This window comes from Oncorhynchus nerka, linkage group LG9b (assembly GCF_034236695.1).
Source record: "Oncorhynchus nerka isolate Pitt River linkage group LG9b, Oner_Uvic_2.0, whole genome shotgun sequence".
Classification (NCBI taxonomy): Eukaryota; Metazoa; Chordata; class Actinopteri; order Salmoniformes; family Salmonidae; genus Oncorhynchus; species Oncorhynchus nerka.
The window spans coordinates 37,198,114-37,216,143 of record NC_088424.1 but is presented as its reverse complement, the minus strand read 5'-3'; the positions used below and the strand labels follow the sequence as shown (position 1 = coordinate 37,216,143).

Here is an 18,030-nt window from a genome sequence, read left to right as displayed (position 1 = left end):
CCAGAACTTGTCCATGTAGACCAATTTGCAGATGTTAAAATGTTGCTAATTAGAATGGCTATCTTGTGTTGATTATGTTAAAAAAAAAATCTGCATAGTAGGCAGACCATTCCTACTATGCTGATAATTACGAGTGCTTTATGAGTGACTACACATGCCCAATGGAATATCCCCTATATGTACTGCCCAGGCTTTCAGCATTTAAAAAATGAAAAAAGAGAGCTAACATCAATGTTTAATTTGTGTCTCACAGTCAGGAAGGTGGAATTCTCAGCTTCACTGCTTGCATCAGGAGAAGGAAACACATGACGATGCTGAAACTTCACAAACCTATAATTCAAACACAGGTCAAGAAAACTTGTCAAAAGACAAGTAAATGCAAACTATTAGATCTTCAAGCCATTGATCACTTTATGCAAACAATCTGTTTTTGATCTGCAGATGAGAAACTCAGTCTCTTACACAGGTATATCAAAACGTAATGCAAAGTGTTACTCAACTTTCAACATGTTATAAAACTATTCATAAATGTTCCCCTCATATCTCTGTTGCTGGAGGTGGGAGATGTGATCTTCATACGACTGTGTGTAAACTCATGGGTATTTGACGATGTAAACCACCACAGCACCATCACTGGCCACCTGCTGTTCCCCAGGTGAAAATGAAAAGATTGTTTAAAGATTCCACTTCATTTTGAACTGTGCTTATGATAAAGAGATGATAAAGGAGCACATTGTAAAGACAAGATGGCAGAGAGGTTTAGGTATATATCCCCGGCTAAATCTGCATTGATGAAGCCATGTCTGCATATAGCTCTACGGTATCTCTGGTCATGTGTGTCAGAGGCAGTCTGGAGCAACAGCTCTGCTCTGTATGGTCAGTCATTAGGAAGTCATTCAGGATAAGGTGGTACAGTCTGTTTTTCAAAAGTTAGGATTAAATACAGTTAGGATTAAATACATATAAATATAATTAGTAGAATGGGCACTCATGTTCTATTAATTCTATTTCTATTAAATTAATACAATCAGATAGGCGAAATCCAGAAAGATATATTTTGAAAAACTGGGCCCAGAGATGTGTTGGCACAGCAGATTAATCACTTATTCTAACATAATGTCTTTATTACCTCAACATTGATAAACATATTATAACATCTCTTTGTTTCTCATGTGTATCACTGACTGAACTCTGCATGTGATTCTGAGTCCTAATCTTCATAGCTAAGTATTAATACACTGTGCGTTCCAAGAGTCAAATGATATGCCACTATTTCCTTTTTCTCTCTGCTTCCTTAATAAAACAATGGATCAGGACAAGTTGTAAATTTCACAGACAAACAACCTGTCAGCCAATCAATTATGTAATTTGTATAATTTTAACATTCATTAACAGTCATTTGTTGTTGAAGAGAAAAACCAAGAAAATGTCAATCCTTGTAAAAAAGGAAGAATAATGTTTGCTTCTGCCCCTGTCTCAACTGAATCTATGCATTAAATACTTCATAGACATGGAAACAACTGCTTTATTTAATTCAATCAATTTAATTGAAAACGTTTCATTTTCAATCAATTTAAATGTACTTTGTGTAGGCCATCATATTATACTATAGTGTGAGGATTATTACCTGATGTGTTGTTTTGGCACAACTGACATCAAATCATTAAACCAGTTGAGGATTATCTCTCACTTTCTCATTGTAACCCTACTTCCGCCAGATGACACTATTATTCCTTACATCGTTTGTCAAATGAAGTAAGAAATAATAGCGCCATCCGGCGGCACTGGTGATTTTTTTTCTCACGTTTTGCACTGTACAGTTCACTCAGAGATAGCTCTCTCTAGTTCAAGGTAGAGTGGATAATACCGGATATTTATAAGGCCCGAGGGGCAGTGGTATATTGCCAATATAGCACGGCTAAGGGCTGTTCTTATCAACGATGCAATGCGGAGTGCCTGGATACAGCCATTAGCCGTGGTATATGGGTCATAATGCTACAAACCCCAGAGGTGCCTTATTGCTATTATAAACTGGTTACAAACGTAATTAAAACAGTACAAATATAGTTTTTGTCATACCTATGGTATACGGTCTGATATACCACGGCTTTCAGCCAATCAGCATTTGGGCTCAAACCACTCAGTTTTTATTACGAGGGTCCGTGTTACATTTCCCTCCACCTTGGTTGTGGTCAGGTGGGGAGAGGATACTCTGATCCTGGATCTGGGTCTAGAAGCATCCTGTCTGGAGCCTATGGTTATTTTTAATTTTTCGGTATTTTTGTTATATATTTTTTAAATGTTTTTATTTGTTATTAAACAACAAATATAATAAAAAATATGCAAACATATTTTACAAAACATCCTCTGGTTCACGTACCCGACCGTGTTCCGTTTATGTATACGTCACGCCCCTCCCATAATCTGTCAGATTCAAGATGGCTGCTGGGGACTACAGTGGTAGGCCTCCCTCCTTACATTTCTCCTATCCAGGGCCTTTGGGAAATGGCCAGCCCAGCAACAGTGGTTATTCAATGCCTACGTCTAACGGTGGGCCCACTGGTGCGACCGGAGGGGTTCAGGGGCCTGCAAGGCGCCCCAACCCGCAGTCGGGGCCTGGCGGAGGCGAAAGCGCCGGTGTTGCAGCTGGAACTCAACCGACTGTGCAGAACTCGATTCAGCAAGCGTCAGCTCAAAGCGCTGCGGCAAGGGGGGCCTCCGGAGCAACGGCTGCGAGTGTACCAGGAACCCATTCCTCACTCACGTCAGCACCACCGGCCGCTGATGTTTTGGTTTACCGGGAGCCCGTGTACAACTGGCAGGCGACGAAAAGCACCGTAAAGGAACGGTTTGCTTTCCTGTTCAATAACGAGGTTCTGAGTGACGTTCATTTTCTGGTGGGGAAAGGTATGGGAGTGCAACGAATACCCGCACACAGGTAAACACGAACGTGCATTTCCTTATTACTATAGTTTGTCTACAAATGATGGTTAGTAGAAGAAAGTAAAGAAATGCGTCTAATTTATATGTTTATTTATCCAAGCGAGTTTAATGCATCATGTTAGTGGTGAAAAACATTGTTTTGATTTGATGATGGCTTTGGTTTGGGTTAGATTCGTTCTCGCTGTGGGCAGCGCAGTCTTCGATGCCATGTTCAACGGGGGTATGGCGACCACCTCAACGGAAATCGATTTGCCAGATGTCGAACCTGCAGCCTTTCTGGCATTACTGAAGTAAGAAGTACTTCCTGGTTTAGAGACGTTACAATCATAATAGCGCAAATGGTCCCATCCAAGGTATTGGACAGTTTATGGCCAGAACCCAGGTTATCGGTTCCACCAAAGACTGTTAAAGCCAATTTATGCTTCATCTGACAATGTGGTCTGAGAGTGTGATGCAATTGCTAAGCCGCTGGAGGCATGCAGACGCCAACTCAAACTTTCTACCACATTGCTGTGCGCCTCAAAGTTGTATAGCCCCATATTGACATGATTGGTTGATGGTAGGTAGGGGCGGTACATCCTGTATTAACACACTCGCTTCCTTGACAACTTCCTTCACAATAGCTCTGCTCTGCTGAGCGCAAGAAGTATGAAAGCCCTGACGTCTGTGGAGGCTGAATCACAGTAAATGTTGCATGGCCACTTCAGATGGTGGATTGACCATGCAGGGCCTTTAATGCTTCACAAACACCGACAGCGGCGTTGCGCAAAATTGTACGCAGCATCATCTGGAAATGTATGCAACAAAAGTTCAACATTCACCTTCTGCTACCATTTCTGTCAAACCGTCTACGTATACAGTTTGACACATATGTTCGATGAATCTACACCAAACGCACTGCAACTGCCTCTGCTATACGCAATGCAAACGTGCCATTTTCATTGGAAATTAATGTAATTGTGGTGTACCAAAAGGCAATGATGCTGTTGGTGTGTTCAAAGCGTATGTCCTCTAAAGGCCACATGTCCGCATGCATGGTGACATTTTTGTTCGGGCATACATTTTTTTTCTCAAGACCAGCTGAAGTTCGGGAGCCGAAGTATACGCGTCGTCTGTGATTGGTTAACTGTCAGAATTCTTTAATAAAGTCTTTGTTGTTCAACAAGAGACAAGTCCTTATAATTAACTTTTTTCCCCCCATTGAGAAATACTGCACCAAACATTCTAACTAGATGTACAATTATGAGTCTAAGATCTCCTCGGCAAAAACGTCTAATTAATTACAGATTTATTGTGTTAGATTAATTCAGACTGTTTTGAGGAAGTGTATACTATCTATGGTGTCTCAAAATGGACAAACAGTACTATTGCTGCCTTTCTCTCGTTTCTTAAACGAAGGTCTTTTTAAGGGAGTATGCACACTCTTTCTCCTAGCCGACTTCCGCCAGCCGAACTGAAGCAAGACACGCATACGCACACACAGGCTAGCACACGCACTCTACACACACGTACATTGTAATATTGTTGTATGGTGGTATTATACATTCTGTATTGTAGATATGTAATGGTGTTATATGATTTAATGCTTTGTTTTATGTGTGATGTGTCGTAATGTGTATGTACCCCAGGATCCCTAGTAAATACAACATTAAAGGTCCCCTGCTATCAGTAATCTAATCTTGTCCCCTCCAGGTTCCTGTACTCTGATGAGATCCAAATAGGGCCTGAGACAGTGATGACCACTCTGTACACGGCTAAGAAGTATGCAGTGCCAGCCTTGGAGGCCCACTGTGTGGAATTCCTCAAGAAGAACCTGCGGGCAGACAATGCCTTCATGCTGCTCACTCAGGTCAGCTACTATTGTACTGTGTCTGGGATGCATTCTCTAAACAAGTCAACCAGTGACTGATTGGGTGGCCTGACCCAGTATCAAAATAACTCTGGTACAGTTTGTCTGAACATCTCAAATCAATAGGTCAGTCCCAAAACAGGAGTTGCAAAGGTTCTTGGTCAGTTCATGTTAAGTAAACTACTGTTTACTGTGAATCTGATCGATGTGTGTCTTTCAGGCTCGACTTTTCGATGAGCCCCAGCTTGCCAGCTTGTGTCTAGAGAACATCGACAAGAATACCGGAGATGCGCTAGCAGCTGAGGGTTTCACTGACATAGATCTGGGTATTGTAGTTCACTTTGGGTTTTGTAGTTCACTCTACATATGGTAATGCATTCTTGAAATGCGCATGGCAATGTTTGTGTCTCATGACGACTGCTCCCTCCTCTCTTTTTCACTCTTTCCCCTTCTATGTCTTCTGTTCCTTCCCTCTCTGTCTTCTCTCTTTCCCTCTTGTCTACTCCCTCCATCTTTCTACCCTCTCTCAGATACTTTAGTGGCCGTGCTGGAGCGGGACACTCTGGGGGTGAGGGAGGTGCGTTTATTTGTTGCGGCGGTACGCTGGGCAGAGGCAGAGGCCCACCGGCAGCAGCTACAGCCCACCCCAGAGAACAAACGCAGGGTCCTGGCCAAGGCCCTCGCCCTCATCCGCTTCCCACTCATGACTATCGAGGAGTTTGCCGCAGGTAGCACACACACACACACACACACACACAGTGACAGTCAGTCATTTTTGCACACTGTATGTCTCTCTCACGATCTCAGTCTCCCTCACTCTGACATGTCTTCCTATCCCTGCTGTGTCTCCACCCAGGACCGGCCCAGTCCAGTATCCTGACAGACAGTGAGGTGGTGAGTCTGTTCCTTCACTTCACGGTGAACCCAAAGCCCCGCGTAGAGTTCATCGACCGGCCTCGCTGCTGCCTACGGGGGAAGGAGTGCAGCATCACACGCTTCGGACAGGTGGAGAGCCGTTGGGGCTACAGTGGGACCAGTGACCGTATACGGTGAGAACACGCACAGATCAAATCAACTTTGTGTGTGTGTGATAGGTATTCTCAAAAATATTTCCTGAGGACATAATCTATCCCTCTTATCCCCTCTTCTTCTCCTCTCCTGTTTTTAATATTCCTCCTCTTCTCTCAGGTTTTCAGTGAACAGGAGGATCTTCGTGGTGGGCTTTGGCCTCTATGGCTCCATACACGGCCCCACAGACTACCAAGTCAACATCCAGGCACTGCCCACCTTAACTAACCAAATCAGTCAATCAATCATATTTGATTTATATAGACAGAATACATTGGAACAAAGACTCCCTTCCCTCTCTGGTATTTGTCTCTCTTAAATCATTGATGACAATATATACGTTCCTGTGGATAGATATATATTAGCAGTGTGTTGGTGTAGAATGTGTGACCATTACGTCCCAAGTGGCACCCTAATCCCATTATAGTGCACTACTTTTGATCAGGGCCAATGGGGCGCTGGTCCATAATAGTGCACTATAATGGGAATATGGGACAAGGGAGATTGTTCTTGTAACGTTTCCCTCTCTCATCCCAGATCATTCACACAGATAGTAACACAGTGCTGGGTCAGAACGACACAGGCTTCAGCTGTGATGGCTCATCCAACACCTTCAGAGTCATGTTCAAGGAGCCGGTGGAGATCCTGCCCAACGTCAACTACACAGCCTGCGCCACACTCAAGGTACAGGCTTTCTGTACATGTTTTGATTGGTGTTATTTCCTCCCTGGATAGGTGTGGTCCTGTTCTGGCTGTGTAACCAGTGATTCCCTCTTTCCACCTTCAATCTCTCAGGGTCCTGACTCTCACTATGGGACCAAGGGAATGCGTAAGGTGACTCACGAGTCGTCCTCCACTGGCACCAAGACATGCTTCACCTTCTGCTACGCTGCGGGCAACAACAACGGCACCTCAGTAGAAGACGGACAGATCCCCGAAGTCATCTTCTACACCTAGTCCTCACGACCTCAGGGTCACTGGACAGCTGAGAGACTCAGGCCCTGTTTGGATTGTGGAAGCCACACACACAATTCTGCCAGTGGTGAAGGAGGCATCAACAATTGGAGCATGGTCTTTATCTCTCTCAACTCCCACTGACCATGGAGGGGTCTGTTTGATGTTGAGGGATGGCAGCTCGTTTTACTTTGACAACCGTTGTCTGCTGAGAGAGAACTGGGCCTCTACTGGTCAGAAGTATTGACTAACTTGGGAAAAGGAGGAAAGCTTGACATGTATTTACAAAGCCACCCCTTTATGGTCTGTCTGCCTGTAGCTAAAATTAAAATGTCTGCTCTTGAACAGGGCAGTCTAAGTCGAGACTGATATTCACCATTGCAAGATGTTGTGGGCAATTAACAATTATCGAATGGGCTTAAATGTTCTGGTCCTTTGAAAACAGCCATCAAAAATCCACCATTTTTATTTAACCAGGTAGGCTAGTTGAGAACATGTTCTCATTTGCAACTGCGACCTGGCCAAGATAAAGAATAGCAGTGTGAACAGAGTTACATGGAGTAAACAATTAAGTCAATAACACAGTAGGAAAAAAAGGGGGAGTCTATATACATTGTGTGCAAAAGGCATGAGGAGGTAGGCGAATAATTACAATTTTGCAGATTAACACTGGAGTGATAAATTCAGATGGTCATGTACAGGTAGAGATATTGGTGTGCAAAAGAGCAGAAAAGTAAATAAATAAAAACAGTATGGGGATTGGGTGGGCTATTTACAGCTGCAGCGATCGGTTAGCTGCTCAGATAGATGTTTGAAGTTGTTGAGGGAGATAAGTCTCCAACTTCAGCGATTTTTGCAATTCGTTCCAGTGAAAGGCGGCCAAATGTGTTGGCTTTAGGGATGATCAGTGAGATACACCTGCTGGAGCGCGTGCTACGGATGGGTGTTGCCATCGTGACCAGTGAACTGAGATAAGGCGGAGCTTTACCTAGCATGGACTTGTAGATGACCTGGAGCCAGTGGGTATAGCGAGGGCCAGCCGACTAGAGCATACAAGTCGCAGTGGTGGGTGGTATAGCTTTAGTGACAAAACGGATGGCACTGTGATAAACTGCATCCAGTTTGCTGAGTAGTGTTGGAAGCAATTTTGTAGATGACGTCGCCAAAGATCCACCATAGGTATTAGATACTTACAGTAAAAGCAGTGCCATGCACACCTTGCGCAAGAGTGCAAATAATTATGACCAGATTAATTACAGCTTCGTCTGAGTAGGACATGCAGACCCGCGAAGAAGAAACTCATTTAAAGGCAATCACACTGAAGCTGAACTTTGAGGCAGACTGAACTGATAATGTCCAAAACTACCAAGTTGTAGAACACCGCTGGTCTTGGAGGTATACAGGGAACTTTACAGAAATAGTTACCGGCACATTAATGAACATGTGTCAAGGTAAGGATTGTATAAAGAAATGACCTTCAGTTGAACCAAAATTGTACCATTTATATACTAACAATCCTCTGGCTGTCCTCATCAACCCATAATCACTAGTTACCAGTTTCTTAATTTCAAACCATTCAAAAGCCAATAAACACATCCACACCATGTACAATTTCTATTCGTCTTTATTATGATTGACATTTTCCATCCTTGGATTCATGTCACCAAGTTTCCATTTAGGCAAGCGCTACTGCGCACAGTGCACTGTACAGTCCCATCCCTCACTCGTACAATGGAGGAATAGAAGGGGGGGGTAAAGGTCAGAGAACCACTAACTTCCAAACCAAGCCCTAGTCCCTTCCCCTGGTCACTGTGTACATCTGAAAGGGTCGGATAGGTATACCATAAGCAATATGCCAATAGAGTCACGTTACCCTCCGATAGGCTAGGTGAAATCTTCCACATATTGCGTATGCCTACCCAATCATTATCAATCTACACAAGTGGGGTGGGGGTTGTAGTGGCTAGGGGGAACCAGGACAACATTTACAATTTGTCCAGATAGTTGTCCAAGGCCGGGATGCCCTCTTTCAGCCCCTTGCGTTTCCTGGTCTCGGCCACCACAATGGCAGTCTTGGTTGTGGGGTCCTGGGGATCTCCCTGGAGGATCTGCCAGTGGTCAAACACACACTGGGGGAAGGCCTGGCCGCCCGTGTTGGAGCGCAGGTCAGCGGTGAACCCTGGGGGGCGGAGGACAGGGAACAGGACAGTTAACGTTTGAGGTCCATCTACCATTACCTATCAGATAAGAACTTCTGCACAGGGTTGGGTCAGCACGATTTAATTTCAGTCCATTTGAAATGTACATGGAAACGCCAATTCTCTTAACGCGTCCCTGGTAAGCGCCAGATTGAGTGAACACTCACCAAATGACTCGTTGACAGGCAGGTAGGCCTTGACGATGAACATGGGTGTGCCCATCACCTGGGACTCCTCGAACACATGGCCTCGCTTCCTGTTCAGCACGCCGTAGATCCCACCCACTACCTGCTCTGGGCACTGCAGAGGCCGGAAACGCATTAATCAGAAAAGTCAGTTGATCACAAATAGACCCCTTTAGACTAGCATACAAATCAATGTAAGAAAGCAGTCAGGTTAGTGGCAAAGTAGTTACACACCTGGATCTCCACTAGGTAGACCGGCTCCATGAGTCGTGGCTGGGCGGTGAGCTGGCAGGCATACAGCACTCTGCGGGCCGTGGGGATGATCTGTCCACCACCGCGGTGAATTGCGTCTGTGTGCAGGGTCACGTCGTGGATGTCGAAGCGGACTGCACGCATGTTCTCCTCGCACAACACACCCTGTAGGAGGGTGGAAGGAACTGCATGTCACAACTCGGGACAAAAATGACTAAGTAAACTTGGTACCTGCAGCATGGCCTACACTGGAGATTCTAACATAATTACACATACAAACTGAAGACAAATGTAGATTCAAACTACAATGCTTTAATGAGCCTTTGCAAGGAAAATGATTTATGATGCAGCAGTTGGTCATCAAGCTCAACGCAAACCCACCTCCTTGACAGCCCACTGGAAGCCAGCCACAACGCTGTCCTTGATCTCGTTCAGGTACTGGACTCCCTTGGTCACGTCCATCAGCAGGTTGGGTCCAGTACCGTCGGGGCCGAAGCACCAGATCTTACGGGCCTCTGACACGTCCCACTCGTACTTGTCAGCCAGGAAACGGGCGCGGATTTTCAGCTCCTGTCGGGGGCTGACGTCCCCCTTCTCGATGTCCTCGGCCAGGCCGTCAGGGAAGGGTTTAGCCCGCATGTACAGACGGTTGTGCTTGTTTGGGGACTTTGACAGACACATCACTTCAGACTCCTCAGACACAGTCTCCCTGTAGGACACCACTGGATCAGATTTCTGTAAGGGTGAGGAGTTGTGACTCAGGTTAGGACAGCAAGTTAGTCCACAGATATCTCCACGACTGTAGTCTTGAGAAAGCAACAGAGCAAAGACACGTAGATTCTGTCAGTGGAACACAAAATCACCTCTGTAGTGCACCATTGCTTTCTCCAAGTACATTACAGTCTCCTCCTTGAGTACAATCTTGTTCCCTATGCCTCCCCCTCCCTCACCTTCAGGGGAATGCCGGCGTGGTCCTCCTCCAGATCCTTGAGACAGATCTCCAGATGAAGCTCTCCGGCCCCGGCGATGATGTGCTCTCCAGACTCCTCGATGATGCACTGCACCATGGGGTCAGACTTGGCCAGACGCTTCAGTCCCTCCACCAGCTTGGGCAGGTCAGCAGGGTTCTTGGCCTCCACAGCCACCCTCACCACAGGGCTGACGCTGAACTTCATCACACGCATGTTGTGGGCCTGTTGGACAAGCATTATATGACATAAGAAATATTCATCCATTGTCTGTTCAAAATGGCAACCCATTCCCTAGATCGTGCACTACTTTTGACCAGAGCGCTCCGGTCATGTCAAAGCCATCTTGAGTTTTGCTATAGTAAAACATGAGCTGTACAACCCACCTGTTCAAATGTGGTGATGGTCCCAGTCTTAATCAGATACTGGTCAACTCCAACCAGACCAACAATGTTCCCACATGGTACATCCTCAATGGGCTCCACGTAACGCCCCATCATCAGAATGGTCCTACAGTGGTAGAAAGAGACAAATGGGAGAGGGATGAAGAGGGGGTAGAGAATATACAACGCTTGAAAAAAAAAGTTTGAAGTCACATGCATCTGCTGCGCTAAAATGGTACCCCCAAACACACCTCTGGATGGGCTTGATGTAGAGATCTTCTTTCTTCCCCGGGGTGAAGTTTGGTCCCATGATGCGCACCTTCAAGCCGGTGGACACACAGCCAGAGAACACACGGCCAAAGGCATAGAAGCGACCCTTATCTGTGGTGGGCACCATCTTAGATATGTACATCATCAGGGGAGCCTTGGGGTCGCAGTTCTTGATACCTGAGAAGATGTTAATCAGGATTATGATACCAGACTTTATATCAACTAGGAAATGTGATGTCTAAATCTTTGCTAGTTGGTTGACATGGACAGTTAATTTTGGATGTTGTGTGAGACATCAAAGCGGCAAGTGTGTGTCTTTGTGTGTAAACTGTGGGCTGGCTGAAGTTAAGCGCCCTCACCCATGGCGGCCTCGTCGTCTCCTGGTCCCTCGTAGAGCAGCTCACAGCGGTACTTCTGGGCGGTGACAGGGGAGGGCAGGTGGATGGTGATCATCTGGAGCAGGGCTTCTCCGGCCGGGAGCCAGCGACGCATCACCGCCTTCAACAGGGGCTTGCCCTCCTTCTCCTTGTCCTCAGAGTCCAGCTTGATGTCCAGCTTCTCTATCAGCTTGGCTGTCTCATCCTTCTTGAAGTTCATGATGGCATCAAATACCTGGAGGGAGGAAGGGAGAAGTTGCTTACCATAAAAATATGTATATTTTATTGGTCAATGAATTACATAATCAATTCATGTTAAGCAATTTAACTAGTAAAATAAGAAATAATTGATCAACAGTTGGGGGGGGGGGGTCACCTTGAAGATAGGGTCCAGGACCAGCTGAGAGAAGGTACGGGGCAGCTTCTTACCATCAGGGCCAAGGTTAGACTTGCTGAACTTCCCAGTGGCTGGGTCAAAAAACCTACCAGGTGAACATCACACATGTTTAACATTCACATCGACAGTCGTCATCTAGTAGACGCTCTTATAGAGCGGTGCACATTTCAAAAGTGCATTCAACCCAAGTTGCAACCAGGGTAGAGGTCCATTCCAATTTAAATTTAGTAATTTGAATTTAAAACATACCTTGAAATAAATAACTGATCCTTTTCAGGTTTGAGAAAATAACCGCCCTTTCAATAATTAAACCTTTCATTTTAGTTTACTTCCTGACTAATTCGAATGGACCTAGACCCCATTTGCAAACAAAACCTTTGGTAAAACTGTCTTCAAAATTAGCTGCCATCTGCAAAACCAGTGCTATTAAGAGTCAAGGAAAAAAGACAAGTGCAACAGTTAACTTCATGTCACTACGACAGCCAGGAACTCGCAAGCATTTACATATAGTAGGTTACAATCAGCCGTGACACGTAAACAGCCAAAAACAGGAATTATTTGCAACACGTCAGGTTGTTTGCCAGCATAAGAGAAGAGTGCGCACCTGCAATTTAGGCTCCCAAATGGGTTTACTTTGTCTTCAACCCTTTGGTCTTCCTCAGGTCTCCATACAGAGAAAAACACTGTACATATGGGGCTGCCCGTGTCACGCCACATACCTGCAATCACTTTTCAATATTTCCACGCCCTCACCTGTGCACGTGTGATTGAGAAAGCGAGAGAACAGGCACACTTAATTTAATTTGTCCGAAGTGCCGGGGTAGGTGGAGTTGTCCCTTGGAACCATTTCATTGGTCCTAAGGTACAAGCACCGCCTAACCAGCACAACGGGCGTTTTTTTAAATCAAGTGCGCCCAGAGGGAGAGAGAGAGAAAGCATTCCAGATACATTTAGTGCAGCTCTGTGGAAATAGAGTTACTAATTCACATGGTTGTGGTTCATGAGATGCTACACTTCTCCAGACAGCATATTTATATATCTATAGATATCTGACAATCTGCAGAGAACACACCCAGAGTAAGTGTCTACCCGTCATTCCAACATAGAGTCTTGCACTTGTGCGCGCATCTGTCGGTCTGTCCATCTAAACGCTCATCTTGTTCCAGTACTGTCCGGATGAATATTCATCATGTCCTCACATCTTCTTACAGAATGTTTCTATGTACAGTAGTAGGTCATCATGTACAGTAGGTGTGCATGTACCTCTCTCCCCACAGCTTCTTCATCATGTCCTCCACCTTCTTACACCTCTCCGCTGATCCCAGCTGGGTGTCTTTGCCAGCAGAAAACTTGGTCACGTACATCTCAGCAAACTGCTTTAGAGTGAAGGCCCAGCCGTGGAGGCCGGACCCAAACCCCACGGTACCAATCACAGGGTCAATCTGAGGGAAGACAATAGGGCCAGGTCATTGTCTGTTATGTCAAACATGTTTCCCTATGATGAGTTTAGGGGACTAGTCCCATTTACATCTGTAAGTTTAACTGGACATGGTTTCTCCATTGCGGTGTAACAAGCATGTTAGACGTCCATTTAAACCACAGAACTCTGTTGACACAACCCGTGCCGGTCTCACCATGATGGCACCCATTGGTCCCGCTTCATCCTCTCCGTAGGTGGCGATGATGACGTTGACGTTCTCCACGATGCGCTGGAAGGTCTGGAACAGGTCCTCAGGCTCCAACTGCAGCTCCAGCAGGGCCCGGTCCATCTTGTTCATCATCAGCACTGGCTTGATGCGCTCAGCAATGGCCTGCCTCAACACAGTCTCTGTCTGCACACACACACCTGACCATGGGAGAACAAGAAGCTGTTAGATGAACAAGTTAACCAAGTGGTTATGAGCATTGGGCAAGTAACAGGTTGCTGTTCGAATCCCTATGCAGACTTAACGAAAAAATCTGCTGACATATCCCTGAGCAAGGTACTCAGCCATAATTGCTCCTGTAAGTCCTTCTGAATAAGAGCATACGCTAAATGACTAAAATGAACATGACAATCAAGAGTAGGAGAGGCGAGAAACAGCAAGAGAACGAAGTACAGAAACAAGACCGCGAGTACCTGAGACGCAGTCGACCACCACCAGTGCGCCGTCGGTGACCCTAAGGGCGGCTGTGACCTCAGAGGAGAAGTCCACATGGCCCGGTGAGTCAATCAGGTTGATGAGGAAGCCAAGCCCATCCTTGGACTGCTTGATGAAAGCCATGTCGTTTTCCCCCAGCTCGTAGTACATCGAGATGGCCCTGAGAGGAGCAACGGAGGGTAGAGAACAGGTGAATTATATATTTTAATGTGGTTGTTGGTCTGAAACTAAGCATCCCAGTCAGCTGTGAGATGCAGACAGGGATAGTAAAAACTCACTTTTTGGTTACATGAGTCCATGTGTAATGTCATCATTAATGCCTTCACTATTATTCTACAATGTAGTAAAACAAAGAACACCCCCCCCCAAGTAAGTGTCCCAACTTTTGACTGGTACTGTAGTTTATCTGAATAGTACATGCACAGCAATAGGATAGGATAGGCCTGGAATGGAATACCATATATACCCATGAAGTGGGTAAACCAGTCCGTTAACATTATGAAAGTGATCAGTGTTTCATGACTATGTATACAGGGCAGCAGACTAATGAACATGTGAGAGCATATGACAACCGATCATACAGCGATGGGAAAGGTGCTCAGAAGCCACCCTGAGTCAATAGATCACATGGAGGGGCAGCGCTCACTCTTCAAGTAAAATATATACATTTACTTTGTTCTTTTACATTTATTCCGGGGAAGGCCAACAATTTTAACTTCAAGAGCTTCACCCCCCCCAAGCAACATACATACTCGAGATTCAAACAGGCACTCCTGGGTTGTAGTCACTCACAATTAAATGGAGGCAACCAGACTGAAAGAGGGACTACCAAAGCTTTTCCAATAAGACACCTGTTTTTTTAGTTGTAAAACATTTATCACCAGAAGGAACACGACCCTGTACTACTTACGTGGACTTGATGGTAATACAGCGCTCCTGCTCGTCTTTGCGAGTGTCTGTGAAGCGTGTCTCTCCGGCTCGAGACCCCGCGATGATCCCGGCTTTTGACACCAGGGAGTCGGTCAGCGTGGACTTGCCGTGGTCCACGTGAGCGATCACAGACATGTTACGGATGTTGGATTTCTTGTCCATGATGGCACGGATCTGGTCCACTGTAAAGTTCACCTGAGACAAAGATCCACATAATCAGAAAATGGTAAAAGAGAATGTTCCCAGTCTTAGCTAAACTGGCAAAATGAAATTTGGGGGCAAACCTCAACTCCCACTAACATCAGTGCACAACTAAGTGAAAATTCAAATCGATTCACTTTATATGTACGTGATTAAATGCATTTGACATTTCTTAACAGCAGCAACCCTGGTCAAACTCCTAAGAGCAATGAAAGGCAACACAGAAAGAAATGAGCTATGATGGATTTACTGTCCTATAGAAACAAACGTCGTTGATAACCCCATCTAGCTAGAGAAAAAGGGCTACAATGCATTGATGACCTAGCTCTTTTATAAGGCACATCAGAAAAGGGATGCTGATTTTTGCATTAGGCCTAGTCTTCTGTTCAAATGGGGTGAGGTGATATGTTATCCATCTTGGCTGGTGACATGACATTAGCCTGCAGTAGTCTGACTGGAATTCAACACATAGCGCATTTAAAAGGGAGGGACCACCAGCAGCCAATATGCCACTTATTTGACCAATAAAGAATAATCTGTTCTTAAATCTAGCTCTATTGGCAGCTGGCTCGATGACTCATGTATTCGTGGCAGTCCTATTCTGTTGATAAAGGCGAAGAGATGATCCTTGACTTGAACGAGTCAGCGTTGGCGCATATGCCGCCCTAGACCCGAGTAGAGGCCTTTTTGATATAAGCGGTGACGCACGCTACTTGGGAACAGCCCATTTTGCACAACTGCATCACGCTGTACTTGCTGGCCTGAATCTGAGCAATCCGACACATTACGACCTAACTAGAAGTCACGCCACCTTGGACCCAATAACTGACGTTTTACTGCCAGCTGGCCAATGTATACAACCAAATTGCGCGTTAGCCAGCTAACGTTACACTAGAATTGACATATGGGCCTGTTTGCTACCATTACCAACGGTTTTGAATATCGATTTTGCCAATGACCCTTGTCAAACAGTGACTAGCTATAACGTTTGTGGTCAAAAACAAAGGATCACCCACAACAATTATAGCGGGTTGATACCTAGAGCAGCGTTTCGCAAACTCCGTCGTCGACATCGAGACCCGAAGGGGTGTATGTCTTGGTTTTTGCCCTAACACTATACAGCTGATTAAAAATGTAAAAACGCATGATGATTAGGTGAGTCTGCGGTTCTAGTACCACCTCGCAAAACCCAAAACGTGCACCCCTTAGGGTCCCGATGACTGAGTTTTGGAAACCCTGGCCTAGAGTTAACTGGGCGGGCCCAGTTATAAAACAGACTTGAAACCCCTAAAGATGGTTAGTTTGATAGTAAAACCCAACATTAGACGTCTGCGTAAATTCAAAGCAGCCACCATAGTCCTTAAACGAAATTATGAGAAAATTGGTACCTAAATTCATTAAATCTCATATGGTGCTTAATTTAGCTATGTCCGCCGCGGTTTTCTAAACATCGTCATGCAGTTCAAACAGGGAGCATCCATCTTGGGTGCCCCGGAGGCTGCTTCACTCGGCCCGGTTCCTTTCAACTGGTCACCGGCAATGTGGAAGGAGGTCGCCAACTCTTTACCCATGGACAACACTGAACCTCCGGTCCACCGAACCATAGCAAAACAATTCAAAATCAACTCACCATTTTGCCTGATGTTTGTAGATAAACTTTTGGTAAAATTAACACTGCGAATACACCGCCTTCCTCGTCCAAGGATAGGCAGGAAAGAGAACGCTTATGACACCTTACGCTGCTTTATATCACTTCACGTTCGGCTGCAATGTGGACTCAGGGGAAGACGTAACATAGTAAATGAAAATCTGGGAAAATCTTATAATTATTGTGAATATGTTATGTTTCGTATGATATGTATTAATCGATTTCGCATGATATGTTACGAATTGAGATTTGTACAATATGTTTGGAATTTCCCGAAACGTTTGATATGTTATGAACTCTAATTTGTCGTCGCTAATGCTAGGTGGCTAAAGCTAACATTGGCTATGTTTACTATATTACGTTTGGTCTATTTGACCAGGTTGTAGTTGATAAACGCCGTGCGACGTGCTGTGACATAGGTATGACATGCAATGCAAGCACGAATCCACAAGGAGGCAGGCAGTATTAGTCCAGAAATATTTTATCAAGCCACAGAATCTCATATTATTGAATGGAGCACAATATAAGGTATTGATTGCATTGTAGATTGTAAAAATGGTCAACCCTCCAATCTTTAAAGATCAGTACCGACAGAAACCTGAAAGTATTTGAGAGGTACAGTTGAAGTCGGAAGTTTATATACACCTTAGCCAAATACATTTAAACTCAGTTTTTCACAATTCCTAACATTTTTTCACAGTAAAAATTCCCTGTCCTAGGTCAGTTAGGATCACCACTTTATTTCAAGAAAATGAAATGTCAATCAATCAAATGTATTTATAAAGCCCTTCTTACATCAGCTGATGTCACAAAATGCTGTACAGAAACCCAGCCTAAAACCTCAAACAGCAAGCAATACAGGTGTAGAAGCACAGTGGCTAGGAAAAACTCCCTAGAAAGGCCAAAACCTAGGAAGAAACCTAGAGAGGAACCAGGCTATGCGGGGTGGCCAGTCCTCATAGCCTGGTGGAGATTATAACATCTCCTGGTGGAGATTACAACAGAACATGGCCAAGATGTTCAAATGTTCATAGACGAACAGCAGGGTCAAATAATAATCACAGTGGTTGTCGAGGGTGCAACAGGTCAGCACCTCAGGAGTAAATGTCAGTTGGCTTATCATAGTCGATCATTCAGAGTATCCCTACCGCTCCTGCGGTCTCTAGAGAGTTGAAAACAGCAGGTCTGGGACAAGTAGCACCTCCGGTGAGCAGGTCAGGGTTCCATAGCCGCAGGCAGATCATATGAAACTGGAGCAGCCCCACA

The 18,030-nt window shown here is 45.2% G+C and overlaps 2 protein-coding genes across 4 annotated transcripts; one reads left to right on the top strand and one right to left on the bottom strand.

Annotated features, from left to right (window-relative positions):
* Nucleotides 1-2,420: 2,420 nt before the first annotated feature.
* Nucleotides 2,421-8,425, top strand: LOC115114724 (BTB/POZ domain-containing protein 2). Of its 3 annotated transcripts, XM_029643197.2 has the most exons (9): nt 2,421-2,938; nt 3,114-3,233; nt 4,636-4,792; nt 5,013-5,118; nt 5,323-5,520; nt 5,649-5,841; nt 5,981-6,068; nt 6,398-6,544; nt 6,656-8,425. In XM_029643197.2, exons 1-9 carry the CDS (start codon nt 2,439-2,441, stop codon nt 6,815-6,817), a joined length of 1,671 nt encoding a protein of 556 aa, XP_029499057.1. In that variant the 5' UTR covers nt 2,421-2,438; the 3' UTR covers nt 6,818-8,425. The 3 variants fall into 3 exon arrangements, with proteins under 3 accessions (XP_029499057.1, XP_064869728.1, XP_029499058.1); XM_065013656.1 differs by lacking the exon at nt 3,114-3,233; XM_029643198.2 differs by lacking the exon at nt 6,656-8,425 and having other exon boundaries at nt 5,981-6,162; nt 6,398-6,513.
* Nucleotides 8,421-16,849, bottom strand: LOC115114723 (elongation factor 2b-like). The gene is made up of 14 exons (XM_029643196.2): nt 16,747-16,849; nt 14,896-15,110; nt 13,964-14,145; nt 13,479-13,690; nt 13,108-13,286; nt 11,824-11,929; nt 11,430-11,682; nt 11,052-11,247; nt 10,804-10,927; nt 10,400-10,642; nt 9,831-10,184; nt 9,432-9,614; nt 9,180-9,312; nt 8,421-8,993 (listed from the first exon to the last, which is right to left on the bottom strand). The coding sequence occupies exons 1-14, from the start codon at nt 16,747-16,749 to the stop codon at nt 8,800-8,802; spliced, it is 2,577 nt and encodes an 858-aa protein (XP_029499056.1). The 5' UTR covers nt 16,750-16,849; the 3' UTR covers nt 8,421-8,799.
* Nucleotides 16,850-18,030: the final 1,181 nt, after the last annotated feature.